Source organism: Ovis aries, chromosome 9 (genome assembly GCF_016772045.2).
Source record: "Ovis aries strain OAR_USU_Benz2616 breed Rambouillet chromosome 9, ARS-UI_Ramb_v3.0, whole genome shotgun sequence".
NCBI classification, from domain to species: Eukaryota; Metazoa; Chordata; class Mammalia; order Artiodactyla; family Bovidae; genus Ovis; species Ovis aries.
Genome location: NC_056062.1, coordinates 93,917,876 through 93,932,266, shown reverse-complemented (window position 1 = coordinate 93,932,266; position 14,391 = coordinate 93,917,876). Strand labels below are relative to the sequence as shown.

The 14,391-nt window shown below is 44.9% G+C and overlaps 1 protein-coding gene across 24 annotated transcripts in view; it reads left to right on the top strand.

The window, feature by feature from the left end:
- The window catches only part of ENPP2 (ectonucleotide pyrophosphatase/phosphodiesterase 2), a 155,270-nt gene that overhangs the window by 124,844 nt on the left and 16,035 nt on the right, over positions 1 to 14,391 (top strand). For 12 of the 24 annotated variants that reach the window (XM_060393987.1, XM_060393985.1, XM_042254531.1 and 9 more), the window contains 2 exons: positions 2,931 to 2,982; positions 14,143 to 14,217. In XM_060393987.1, the coding sequence (XP_060249970.1) occupies positions 2,931 to 2,982; positions 14,143 to 14,217 (127 nt within the window). The remainder of the gene's footprint in view (positions 1 to 2,930; positions 2,983 to 14,142; positions 14,218 to 14,391) is intronic. The other 12 variants (XM_060393988.1, XM_060393986.1, XM_042254534.1 and 9 more) reach the window with 1 other exon arrangement.

Sequence of the window (14,391 nt, the reverse complement as noted above, 5' to 3'; positions counted from 1 at the left end):
CCAGTACTGGTAAAAATCAATTTTATTTCTAAATATAGCAACAGACAATTGGATGATGACATTTTAGAACATTTGCAGTAGAGTTAGAAATATAAAATATCCAGGCATGCTGAAAACCATAAAACAGTATTGAGAGAAAGTAAAGACCTAAGTAAACGAGAAGGGGACGACAGAGGGTGAGACGGCTGGATGGCATCACTGACTCCATGGACGTGAGTTTGGGTAAACTCCGGGAGTTAGTGATGGGCAGGGAGGCCTGGTGTGCTGCCGTCCATGGGGTGGCAAAGAGTCGGACACGACTGAGCAACTGACCTGAACTGAACTGAAGCAAATGAACTGATGCTCATCATTCATTGACGGTCTCAATATTCATGGCAGTTCTTCCTAAATTAATCTATAGATTCAAAGCAATCTCATTCAAAATCCCAGGGGATATTTTCAGCTTTTTCTTTTGTACTGGAGTGTAGCCGATAATAATTAGCTTATTGAATTTTATATTGATCAATGACCTTTAAAGTTGCCAATCAGTACTCCTGACAGCAAGACACAACTAGCGTTACCACACTGAGTTGATAGGGTTCCAACATGAAGCAAAGCAATGTGCGATTTTTGCTTGTGTGGTTTTATTACAGGCAAATGTGTGATCTTCCCATTAGACCTCAGAAGAATGGACAGTCGTTTTCTTATCCGTCTTTCCCCCTCCGCCACCACTGTCTGCCTTCTAGGGCTCCTTGGGGCCTGGGAGCCCGCCGTGGGCGAGAGTTCGCTTCCTTTCCCTCCACCCATGCCTTATTTTTTTTAATATATGAGCTCAGTATCTTTTTAAGTTTTTTTTTTTTAATGTGGACCATTTTAAAGTCTTTGTTGAATAAGTTCAGTATTGCTTCTGTCTTATGTTTTGGTTTTTTGGCCTCAAGGCATATAGGATCCTAACTCCCTGACCAGGAGTTGAACCCTCAGCCCTGCATTAGAAGGCGAAGTCTTAACCACTGTACTGCCTGGGGAGTCCTACATCCCCTTTAATGCCTCCTACTTTAGCTCCTGATGAGAATTAACAGCACTAATTAAAGTAGGTAATTCTAAGACTTCAGCTGGAGGAGTTGAGTTGCCCAAGTCAACAGGAAGTGGTCTTTGAAGTGAATTCCAGTTATATTTTTAGAGGCATCTATTAGATCTTGTTTTCTGAATTACCTTTCCTCTGGGAAACAAGAAATATTTCAGTTCTCTTATCTTAAACTGTTTTGGAGGGATTCTAGATCATCTTTATTTTCTCAATGGTTTTCTCTGAAAGACTACTTTTCCTTAAAAAAATATACAGACATAAAAAGGTATAAAGATTAATAAAATGAATACTTCAATACAGACATCGTGAGAAAGAAAACGTTAGAGATGGAATGGAAGCTCCACGTGACACCCCTACCCCAGTCCCACTTCCTTCCTACCTCAAAGCTCACTAATATCCCGTGCTGTGCTTAGTCGCTCAGTCGTGTCTGACCCTTTGCGACCCCATGGGCTGCAGCCTGCCCGGCTCCTCCGTCCATGGGATTCTCTAGGCAAGAATACTGGAGTGGGTTGCCATGCCCTCCTCCAGGGGATCTTCCCAGCCCAGGGACTGAACCCAGGTCTCCTGCCCTGCAGGCAGATTCTTTACTATCTGAGCCCCCAGGGAAGCCCAATTTCCTGAAGACAGTATATATAATTGCCATATAATTGCCATGCTGTGCTGGGCTCAGTTGTGTCCAACTCTCTGAGACGTTATGGACTGTAACTGACAGACTCCTCTCTCCAAGGGATTTTCCAGGCAAGACTACTGGAGTAGGTTGTCATTTCCTACTCCAGGGGATCTTCCTGACCCAGGGATCCAACTGGAGTCCCCTGCATTAGTAGGTGGATTCTTCACCACCAGGGAAGGCCCGTAATTGCTGTGGAGGCCTCTGTACTTTCACTCCGTACACAGGTATCTCAAATAATAGATCAAGATACCTTTAATATAGTTCCCTGAAATAACCTATAGTATGGTTTTGAATATTTTATTTTTTATTAAAAAGGTGTTTTTTTGGCTGCTCCTTGAAGCATTCTGGATCCAATTCCCACACCAGGGATTGAACTGATGGCCCCTGCACTGGAAGTGTGGAGTCTTACCCACTGGACCACCAGGGAGGTCCCCTGGGTGTTTTATATTTTTCATGTAAATGCTGTTATATACCATATGTATCCTGCATTTATTTGTTGATCACTGCATTTTTAAGATTTTTTACAAATTAATACACGAAGTTTTATCTCATTCATTTTTATTGCTAATATCAATAATTATTATAATGCGTAATTGTACAACTAGCGCATCATGATTTTATTCATTTTGCTACTTGAGGATGTTTGGTAATTTCCAACTGTTAGTGCCTCCAAACAATGCGGCTATAGACATTACTGCCAATGTCTCTGTACCCATGCTAGGATATCTCCAGGATCAACAGTGGGAAATGGAATTGCTGAGTCACGACAGTTTCAGGATTGCTGGGTCCTTCCATTTCAACTTTAGAAAAAGCAATTTTATAAATTTGTTTGGGAATCACTTCAGTGTTCCTAGAGATTAATCCAAACTTTTGAGGCAATATTAGAGTTAATTTATATATGTGTGCTCTAATCCTCATCATCGACATGGGAGGCTGGTCCCATGATTATCCATGGTTTTAAAAAAAGGAAGCAAAGTCATGGAGAGATTAAATAGCATGTTCAACACCATAGATCGCTAAGAAGTAGAGCCTCAGTGTCAATTTGAGATAAAGTAGTAACACTTTATACACTGTGTGATATTGATGAAGCTTAGGATCCTATTTTGAATTTATAGAGAGAAGGGTGCTGGAAAGAAAGACCATTTCTGATCTGCTTTCTTTTCCCTTTCTTTTTTTTTTTTATTTTCACACATGAAGAACAAATTGGATGAACTCAACAAACGCCTTCATATAAAAGAGTCCACAGAAGGTAAGGAGTTGACAGAAAAAAGAACCAGATAAGTTTTGTTTTCTAGTTTTCAAAAACTGGAGAGACTTATTTACTTCATAGTGTAAGCACAGTGTTTTCTTAAAATTTGAATTCGCATTGCAGAGTGACCTTTATATGATCTGGCAAAAGGTATTGGTTTTTTCTCTGTATACAAGGTGCCAGCTGTATAATAGAAAAGTTCTATTACCTTTCTTTTCCCCCTCAACAGCTTTTAACCCTCTGAAAAACAGACATGCTGTTGTGTATCTGATGGGTTATAAGTTAAGGGCCGAGGGGACTTCAGATGAAGGGGATGGAAGTCACCATTCATAGTGGTAATAGCTGGTTCCTCTGCTGAAGGTTCCCCACCTGGAGAGTCGGTGTGTATGTCAGGGGGAGGGGTGCCCGGAAGGAACTGTGTTAGAAGTCTCTCCCAAGAGGGTCTCGAGCCCTAACCCACCCTCCTCTTGTTCTGCATACGATTGCAACACGCCTGGCTTAGCCAGCTTCTGCAAGCTTGTGATGAGAACAGAAAGCCTCAGCGGTTTGTGCATTTCTTATTCCTGTTTCAGGGTGCTGACTGTTGGCCAAGCGCTCCTCTGCCCCGTGGCACTTTCATTTTAGAGCCTGGTGTGAAGGCGCTGGCCTGGTTAGAGCACGCCCTTCTCGGGGCGGAGCCAGGCCGCGGGGCTCAGTGCCTCTGCTTTCCTTTGTTCAGCGCCTTGGCCGACTGTGAGCACCTCCTGGCTTTCTCCCTCCGCTCGGTCATTCTGGGTACCATGTGCATCCTGACGCTGCTCCCGTCCCGGCTGCCCCATCTGCAGGCCTGAGTCTGCGTCCTGGGCAGAGGGACCGGAACTGAGGGCAGAGTGTGCGCCCCTACGTCCTGCTGGTGTCCTGGTGCAGGGTCGAGTCACGTGTCCATCCCGGGGTTTCTGGCCGGATTCGGTGCTTCTGCTTGGATGAGGCATTTCTCACTTCTATTTCAAGTTCGCTGGGGCCAGCAGGGCAAGTGAAGCCCGTGGAGGAGGGACGTACATTCTCTCCCCAAGGACGCTGTCCTCCACGTTCCTTGGCGCCGGGTGGAAGCATATAATCCTTTACGCAAGAGCAGTAAATAATTAGGAACAGTAATGTGATCTACAACCCAGGCTCTTCCTTCTGATTTTGAAATTAGAAGGAGGGGAAGCCTCTTAGGCAGGTTACTGCAGCAGAGGCGACAGCGTCTTCTAACAGCAAGGGAATGACCGGAAGTGTGTGAAAAAGAAGACTGAACTCCAGCACAGCTGCCCAGGTCACGCAGTCAAGACGCACATAGGCAGATTCTCTTGAGAGCGTTACCTGAGTTATTAGCTAACATGGTTCTGTTTATCACATGTGCCGTCTTCAGTCTGATTAAGCAAAGGTTGAGGAAACCCGCAGAAGATTTTATTTCCTCGACTTATTTCTCCTGTCTGTAAAGATCTCCATCTTTTCTCCTCTCCCCTTTCTGCATATCCACCCTCCTGCTTCTCTCTGTGATAAAGGAACACACAGGCTCTTTGACATGTCATTGGAGGAACACGGCTTTAGAGAAAGGACTTGGTTGATGGAAGGTACACAAATCCTTCACAAACTCTAGAAGTGATTCAAAATATTTGACATCAAATCTAGTGGATGAAGGTGTTATTATATTTGGAAAAATTGCAATACTGCCTGACAATGCAGGAGATGTAAGCGACATGGGTTCCATCCCTGGGAAGGATCGGGAAGATCCCCTGGAGGAGGGCATGACAACCCACTCCAGTGTTCTTGCCTGGAGAATCGCATGGACAGAGGAGCCTGGCGGGCTGCAGTCATGGGGTCACAAAGAGTCAGACACGACTGAATGAATTCACACACGGCACACCACGATCAAGAAGCAAGACAGAAAAATATGACTGAAATGTTTCTTTTCTGAAAGCCACTAATGAAATAGTTAATTATGATAGCTTTGAAGGGACACGCATGTTTTTTCTGATTCAAGCTCTGGCTCTTCATGGTCCTAAAACATTTCCAGCTTGGGAAAAAAAAAAAAAAAACTTTCACTTCGTTTTCTGGTGGCAGTGTGCTCTTGGGACAAAACCAGCCCCACACTCAGCACAAAGAGTGGCCTCACACTGCTGAGCGTGGAAGTAACAGGCGTCTTCTGGCGAACTGCTGACTCTCAGGGCCGGCCGGAGCTGGACCTAGCGACCTCATCTTTCCTTTGCTCTGCTCAGTGTTGAATACGTCTTACTTCTCGATGATTTCACATCACTGAGGCTTAAAGTTTTTACTTTTTCATGGCAATGGACCCTCATGAGTTTGTTAAGCGCCTGCCCTGAGCTGGGGGTTGATTTCGCTGAGACGCCCTGTCAGATTCCGTCAGCCGTCTCACCGCCAGTTCCAACACGGGACTTCACGACGGCGACCTGAGAGAGGAGGTCATGGTAGCACAGCTCCTTGGCTTGCTCCTGGCTCTCTCTGCTTTTGTCCTTTTGTTTTTGGCTGTGCGTCATCCTCATTGCAGTGGGGCTTTTCTCTGTTGTGGTGGGCAGGGCCCCTCTCTAATCGCAGGGCCTGGGCTCCCCTCTGCAGCGGCTCCCCTTGGTGCAGAGCTTGGGCTCTGGGCAGTGGGCATCAGTAGTCGTGGCTCCCGGCTTTGGAGCCCAGGATCAGTAGTCGGGGCACACGGGCTTAGTTGCTCTGCAGCATGTGGGATTTCCGGACCAGGGATCAAACCTGAGTCTCCAGCATTAGCAGGTGAACTCCTCACCGCCGAGCCACTGGGGAGCCCTGGGGCAGCCTCTGATGCTGCAAGGGAGTCTGCATTTATTTTTATTATAATTAACGGCTTAATATCAATAGACTTTTTTGGTAAAGTTGTCTGAGTTTATACAGCACTGTTTGCTCTGTATGCATAATAATGGCTGTTTGCAATTGCCAATAACTGGAGTGATATAGGAGAGATGCTACCACCATTACATGAAATACAAATGACTACATGTCACTGTCTGATCAGGTGCCTGTCTAAATTCTGGAGCATGTGGGAGCCTCAGCGTCCTCTCTCCTGTCTGATTCTCTCCCTTCTCTTGCTGTCTGTCCCCGTAAGGGCCCTGTCTCAGTCACTGCTTCAGCTGCAGAGTGCCATTTTCCTGGTCTGAGTTCCTTCAGGCTGCTATGGTGTGCCTGGTTCCTGAGTCTGGTCCCCCCCGGAAATCTTCGGGGTCCACTCTGCTGGGGGGAACCTCGTGAATTCACGGTGCTGTGTGCGCTGTGCTCAGAGTAATCACTTCCCCTTTCTGCATATCTCTGAACATGTACTGAGGCTTTTCAACCGTTTTGTAGACCTAAAGCTCTATACAAATGTAAAGTTGTGTTATTTTCCTGCCTAGTTTTAAAAAAATACACAAGCTGATTCTTTCAGAATAAATCACGTGCCCTGAACATACATTTGTACCAACCACATCTGTAAAAGTTGTGCATTCCAATAGTGAAACAACTCAGGGTAAATTCAAGGTAACAGAGAATGGTATATTTAGTTAATGTTAGGTTATGTTTTATCACTGACTCAATGGACATGAGTTTGAGCAAACTCCAGATGGTGAAGACAGGGAGGCCTGGCGCGCTGCAGTCCATGGGGTTGCCAAGAGTTGGACATGACTCAGTGACAGAACAACAATGATAAATGTTTTATTATAAACACTAAATTTACAGAATCAAGTCTTTTACTAAAGAACAATATAATCTTCAAAAATTATGATCTAAACTGCTTTCTAAAGCCCTAATATTTCTACATTTGTAATGAATCCCAGATCTTAGTTGGATGGCTGCTATTTCTATATCAGATGTATTTAATGTCTTGGCAAACGTACTAAATTTTCATTTTGAAATCCGTTGAATTGATGAGTGAATGAATGAATGAGATGGGGATGCTTAAATTTCTCATAGCAAGCATTTCTGGACCGGGAGCCAGGTGGAAGTTTCACTGTAAGAATAACTTCACTGTTTATTTTCACCTTAGTCTTTTCTCTGTTTACATTACTAAACTGTGTTTTATATTTTCTTAGTCAGATTGGCATTCACTATCATCTTTGTGAGAAAAAGGTAAAAATCATTGTAACACCCAGATTTGGCTCCTTATCACACCCTATGAGAAATTAGTTTGATTAGAAAAATGATTTAACCAACTAGTGATTCTTGTCAATTTAAAGCAGAGCCCTGAACAACTAGAGGGACACTCCTCTGTAGCTCTTTTCAATTATGAAATGCTTCTCACTTTTGCTATTTTACTGGAGATGTTAGCATTGCTAAAGAAAGGAAGAAATATACTTGTGTCTCTCTGTGCAAGTGTCCTCACGTGTGTTTTGCAGAGGACTTAGAAGAACTCAATACATAGCATAACTGTCGATGATTTATAGTAGGATCCAAGAGGAATTGGGTGAGACAGTAATTTTTTTTAACTTTCTCTTTTGTAGAGCCAGTTAACAAACAGCATTGTGATAGTTTCCGGTAAATAGGGAAGGGACTCAGCCATATGTATACATGTGTCCATTCTTCCCTAAACGCCCCTCCCATCCAGGCTGACACACAGCATTGAGCAGAGTTCCGTGTGCTCTACCTTGTTGGTTACCCATTTTAAATGCAGCAGTGTGTACATGCCCATCCCAGACTCCCTGACTGTCCCTCCCCTCACCCTTCCCCCAGGCAACCATGTTTGCTCTAAGTCTGTGTCTGTTTTGTAAGCTCATTTGTATCATTTATTTTAAACTCTGCATATAAGGGATGTCATATGATATTTCTCCTTCTCCAAACACTGAATTTTAATGACTACCTATCAGTATTCCTTGCTGATGTTGAAAATTTACTAAATTTGTTGTTGTTAAGTCGCAAATCCTGTCCAGCTCCTCGCGACCCCATGGACTGCAGCACGCCAGTCTTCCCTGTCCTTTACCATCGCCCAGGGTTTGCTCAAACTCATGTCTATTGAGTCAGTGATGCTATCCAGTCGTCTCATCTTCTGTTGCCTCCTTCTCTTCCTGCCCTCAATCTTTCCCACATCAGGGTCTTTCCAATGAGTTGGCTCTTCTCATTAGATGGCCAAAGTATTGGAGTTTCAGCTTCAGCATCAGTCCTTCCAGTGAATATTTAGGGTTGATTTCCTTTACGATGTACTGGTTTGGTCTCCTTGCTATTCAGGGGGCTCTCAAGAGTCTTCTCCAACACTACAGTTCAAAAGCATCAATTCTTTGGCACTCAACCTTCTTATGGTCCACCTCTCACATCCGTACATAACTACTGGAAAAACTGTAGCTTTGACTGTATGGACCTTTGTCAGCAAAGTGATGTCTCTGCTTTTTAATAGTCTGTCTGGGTTGGTCATAGCTTTCCTTCCAAGGAGCAAGTGTCTTCTGATTTCATGGCTGCAATCAGCATCCACAGTGATTTTCAGTCAGTTCAGTCACTCAGTTGTGTCCAACTCTTGTGACCCCATGGACTGCAGCACGCCAGGCCTCCCTGTCCATCACCACCACCTGGAGTTTGCTCAAACTCATATCCATTGAGTCAGTGATGCTATTCCAACCGTCTCATCCTCTGTCATCCCTTTCTTCTCCTGCCTTCAGTCTTTCCCAGCATCAGGGTATTTTCCAGTGAGTCAGTTCTTCGCATCAGGTGGCCCAAGTATTGGAGTTTCAACTTCAACATCAGTCCTTCCAGTGAATATTCAGGACTGATTTCCTTTAGGATGGACTGACTGGTTGGATCTCCTTGCAGTCCAAGGGACTCTCAAGAGTCTTCTCCAACACCACAGTTCGAAAGCATCAATTCTTTAGCGCTCAGCTTTCTTTATAGTCCAACTCTCACATCCATACATGACCACAGGAAAAACCATAGCCTTGACTAGATATGATACTGTCTGAGTGGTGGGCTTCCCTGGTGGCTCCGAAGGTAAAGCATCTGCCTGCAATGAGGGAGACCCAGGTTTGATCCCTGGGTTGGGAAGATCCCCTGGAGAAAGAAATGACAACCCACTCCAGTACTCTGGCTTAGAGAATCCCATGGATGGAGGAGCCTGGTGGGCTACAGTCCACGGGGTTGCAAGGAGTCAGACATTATCGTGGCTTGGTGGCTCTGATTAAATTATAGGATTTCCCTGGTGGCTCAGACGGTAAAGTGTCTGTCTGCAATGCAGGAGACCCAGGTTGGGAAGATCCCCTAGAGAAGGAAATGGCAGCCCACTCCAGTACTGTTGCCTGGAAAATCCCATGGACAGAGGAGCCTGGTAGGCTGTAGTCCATGGGGTCGCAAAGAGCCAGATATGACTGAGTGACTCCACTTTCTTTCACTTTCTTTCTTTGACTAGACAGACCTGTGTTGGCAAAGTAATGTCTCTGCTTTTTAATATGCTGTCTAGGTTGGTCATAACTTTTCTTCCCAGGAGCAAGCGTCCTTTAATTTCATGCTGCAGTCACCATCTGCAGCGATTTTGGAGCCCCCAAAATAAAGTCTCTCTGTTTCCACTGTTTCCCCATCTATTTGCCATGAAGTGATGGGACCAGATGCCATGATCTTAGTTTTCTGAATGTTGAGTTTTAAGCCAACTTTTTCACTCTCCTCTTTCACTTTCATCAAGAGGCTCTTTAGTTCTTTGCTTTCTGCCATAAGGGTGGTGTCATCTGCATATCTGAGGTTGTTGATATTTCTCCTGACAGTCTTGATTCTATTAGAGTGGTATCATCTGCATATCTGAAGCTGTTGCTATTTCTCTTGGCAGTCTTGATTCCCGCTTGTAATTCATCCATGCCAGCATTTCACATGATATACTCTGCATATGTTAAATAAGCAGGGTGACAGTATACAGCCTTGTCATACTCCTTTACCAATTTTGACACAATCTGTCATTCGATGTCTGGTTCTAACTGTTGCTTCTTGACCTGCATACTGGTCTCTCAGGAGACAGGTAAGGTGGTCTGGTGTTTCCATCTCTTTAAGAATCGTTCAGTTTGTTGTGATCCACACAGTCAAAGGCTTCAGTATAGTCAGTAGATCAGAAGTAGAAGTCTTTCTGGAATTCCCTTGCTTTTTCTATGATCCAACAAATGTTGGCAATTTGATCTCTGGTTCCTCTGCCTCTTCTAAATCCAGCTTGTACATCTGGAAGTTCTCGCTTCACATCTTGCTGAAGCCCACCTTAAAGGATTTTGAGCATAATCTTGCTATGAATGCAATTGTAGAATAGTTTGAACATTCTTTGTCATTGCCCTTCTTTGAGACTGGAATGAAAACTGACCTTTTCCAGTTCTGTGGCCACTGCTGAGTTTTCCAAATTTGCTGGCATATTGAGTGCAGCACTTTAATGGCATCATCTTTTAGGATTTGAGATAGATCAGCTGGAATTCTGTCACCTCCACTAGCTTTGTTCATAGTGATGCTTCCTAAGGCCCACTTGGCTTCACACTCCAGAATGGCTGGCTCTAGGTGAGTGAACACACCATCATGGTTATCCAGATCATTAAGACCTTTTTTGTGTAGTTCTCCTGGGTATTCTTGACACCTCTTCTTAATATCTTCTGCTTCTGTTAGGTCCTTACCCTTCCTGTCCTTTATCTGCCCATTCTTGTATGAAATGTTCCCTTGGTATCTCTAATTTTCTTGAAGAGATCTCTAGTCTTGCCCATTCTGTTGTTTTCCTCTATGTCTTTGCACTGATCACTGAGGAAGGCTTTCTTATTTCTCCTTGCTATTCTCTGGAACTCTGCATTCAGTTCGGTCTATCTTTCCCTTCCTCCCTTGCCTTTTGCTTCCCTTCTTTTCTCAGATATCTGTAAAGCCTCCTCAGACAGCCACTTTGCCATCCTGTATTTCTTTTTCTTTGGAATGGTTTTGGTTACTGCCTCCCGTACAGTGTTACAAACCTCCGTCCATAGTCCTTCAGGCACTCTGTCTACCTGATCTAATCCTCCGTTCATCACTTCCACTGTATAATCGTAAGGGATTTGATGTATGTCATACCAGAATGGCCTAGTGATTTTTCGCTACTTTTTTCAATTTAAGCCTGAATTTACCAAATGCCCTTTACTAAATGACTACACTACAGCTACACTGGATCAAGACAGGGCGAGGTGCTTTACATCCTTGCTTGAAAAGAACGCAGCGTCTCAGAGAGCTATGAGGCTCTGGGAGGTTTAAGCTAGAGAATCACAAAGCTATAAAGAGCTGAGATGAGATCTGACTCCAGTTCTATAGGACACTAAAGCCTCTGTGCTTCCCTCTGTAAATGCTTCTTATTTTAAGGGTTGGAATAAAGAGAGAGTGTTTGGAGAGAATCTCAGTGCCCAGCAGGGTTTGGAAGTTGTTTCTGAAGCAGTAGATGCTTGGATACAAACCGCTGGTCATATGAGCACCTCAGCAGGCATGACTCAGGCCGAGCTCCTGCCCGGAGTAAGTGGGCCTTCCACCCAGTGTGCTCTCCATTAGAATAACCCGGCAGGCGGCATCCACCTGGAAACTGTCCAAAAAGCTAGGAGAAGAGTAATGGGCCGGGGCGGAGACCTGGATTCTGGGTGCTGTCGTGTAGCTGAATTACCTCACACAAATCATGAATCCTCAGTTCCTGCATCAGTAAGAGGAAGATGACACTGGTCTGCCCAGTCTATCTCTTGAGGTTATATTAGATGGGTCATATGTAGAAAGCCAGGTCTTGAAAGTCATAAAGCACAATATTTTGTTTTCAAATAAAACAGTCATTTACTTATCCAGGTCAATATTTGGCAATGTTGGAGGTAGAGATACATGGTAAACAAAATAAATAAAAGCCCTGTCCTCATTAAGTTATTATTTTATTGTGTGATTTAGCCTGTTGAGTTACAACACAGTGTTTTAAAGGCCAAGGTAAGAAAGACCAGGACGCTAACAGAGACATTGAGTCTAATCCCAGAAGCGGTTTACTCGGCAGTAAATGATAGTGGACACTCGTAAGGCCAAGGGAGAGAAAGGAGGTAGGAAAAGCAGAGACCTGGGGTAGAGATTCTGTGGTAAAATGTCAGAGCATATTATTGTGGGAATGAATGTTTAAAACACAAACAGAAAAAGAGGAGAGATTTTCATGTGGCTCTCAAGTCAGCCAGCTAATCTATGGGAATATGGGTCAGAAAGCTGAAGAAGGCAAAGAAATACACACTCCAGTCTGGACAAGCAAACGCTGGAAGACAAAAAAAGAGGGCTGGGGAAGTCCACACCACTTAAAAAGATTCGCCTCCCAGTACTTGCCAAATGTGGTATCTGGAGGGGAACTGTGGCATGTCCCGAGAATTCCAGACACTATTGTAAACAGGGAGCTGGGGTGTGGCATGGAGGCTCCGTCTGGAATCTCATGGAGCAGGAGCCCCGCCTGGGAAGACAAAAGGTATGCTAGATCTGTGTCAAGAAGTCACAAGGAACATATTTCGAAACTAGAAGTTCATCTCCAGGGCGGCTGGTTTCAGGACGGGGACCTTACGTGCACAAAGACCAAGCTCCAAGTCCTCTCTGTGGCTCAACCAACAGGGACTTTTTGCTACCCAGAAATGCCGTGAGTGACTTGCCTAAGGTGTCGTATGGAGTAGCAGAGCCAGGCAGTGAGCAAGAACCTGTGATTCTTTGATACCCTGATAAACCGAAAAGGCTCAGTCACTCAGTCATGTCCGACTGTTTGTGACCCCGTGGACTAGCCCTCCAAGCTCCTCTGTCCATGGGATTATCCAGGCAGGAATGCTGGAGGGGGTAGCCATGCCCTCTTCCAGGGGATCTTCACGACCCAGGGATCGAACCCCGGTCTCCTGCATTGTAGGCAGACTCTAACACTGAACCAGCAGGGAAGCCCTGATAAACCCCCAAAAGGAAGTCTAAATTTGGATTCTGGGCTTAAAGTGTTTCTTACTGCAAAGATGATTTCACCTCTTATGCTTCAGGAAGACTCAAGTAGGTTTTTTCAGTCATTGGGGAGCTCGTGGGCTCTTAGGAGACTGCCAAAGCTACTACTTTTTTTTTTTTTTTGCTTCATCATATATATGGTCCGTTAACAACTGAGGAAAAGTGAGTCAGATAATGATATATTTGTGTTCCGTGTGCCAAAAACTCCAGTAGTGCATATACTGGGAGCTAGGAAGCCCCAATATATGAAGAAAAGTGAGTCTGTACATATAGGGCAAAGGCGTAAGTAGAGATGGAGAAGCTTAACTAGAGACACGTCTCAAGAGAAAGGGGCTCTTTGGGCGTCTTGTCCCCTTCCCCCCTTCCTCCCTCTCCTTGCCCGTCTTTTCCATGGGAGCTGACCCATGTGGCCATGTGATTTGCCGCCCCCTTTTGAGGGTGAGGAGGGCGGTTATGCCAGGACAGAGGCATGAATGGGGTGTGGGCTCACTGTGTCTCAGCTCCCTAAGTTCCGGAGGGCTGCACTGGTGCCCACCCCGTCTGTGGCAGGTGCCGGCTCTGTGCTCCTATTCGGCCACGCCAGGGTCTCTGCTAGAGTGGGCACCAGGCTGCCTTGCAGTTATTCAGGCCACGTTTCTTTCTCCCATGGAACTGTGAACTTCTGGAGGCTGAGAGCCTCAAGACTTCCAGTCTTGTCTGGAGAATCCATGGACAGAGGAGCCTGGCGGGCTGCACTCCACGGGGTCACACAGAGTTGGACACTGAATGACTCAGCACGCACTCAGGATTTATCTCTATTCCATGACCCAAGACCTGACACACGTTTGACAAGGGAGGATATATTGACAACACGTTTGAAGGGAAACAAGTGACAGGATTGGTGGAAAAGTTATTCCCAGGGGAAAGAAAAGGCGTCACATGTATCACAGCATAGAGTTGCTGACAGTGATTAAGGGCAGTCCTGCGAATCAGTCAGCCTTCATGGAATGGAGGGATGACAAGAAGTAAGGAGGAACCAGAGTTGGTGGCGTTTACAGATTGTGCAAGACTGTTGATTGATGCCTGCTCTAGAGAGGGGTGGTGCTGGTGAAGGGACACAGTTGCTGTTTGGCTGTCCTCCTTACTGGGTAGACTGGATAATCCCCCAGGCTTGCCTTTGAGCTTGGAGGAATGTGTTGGGTAAGCAGGGAAACTTGAATGATAAAAAGAGAATAGCTTCTCAAAGAATCTTGATACTTCTGCTTCCAGCTGAAACCAGGAAATTCAGAGGCAGCAAAAATGAAATCAAGGAAAACGTTAATGGAAATTTTGAACCTAGAAAAGGTTTGGTTTGAGTTTTGAAGGACAGTCTGACCTGGTTAATAACTGCTCCCAAGTACTACTGTTATGATTTGCAGGCTTTTTATGTGTTTGTTATATATTTCACTTATATAATATTTAGCCTATTATTTTCTAATTCTTAGGGGTGGGTCCCTAAATTCAGCAGCTTAACCAAGG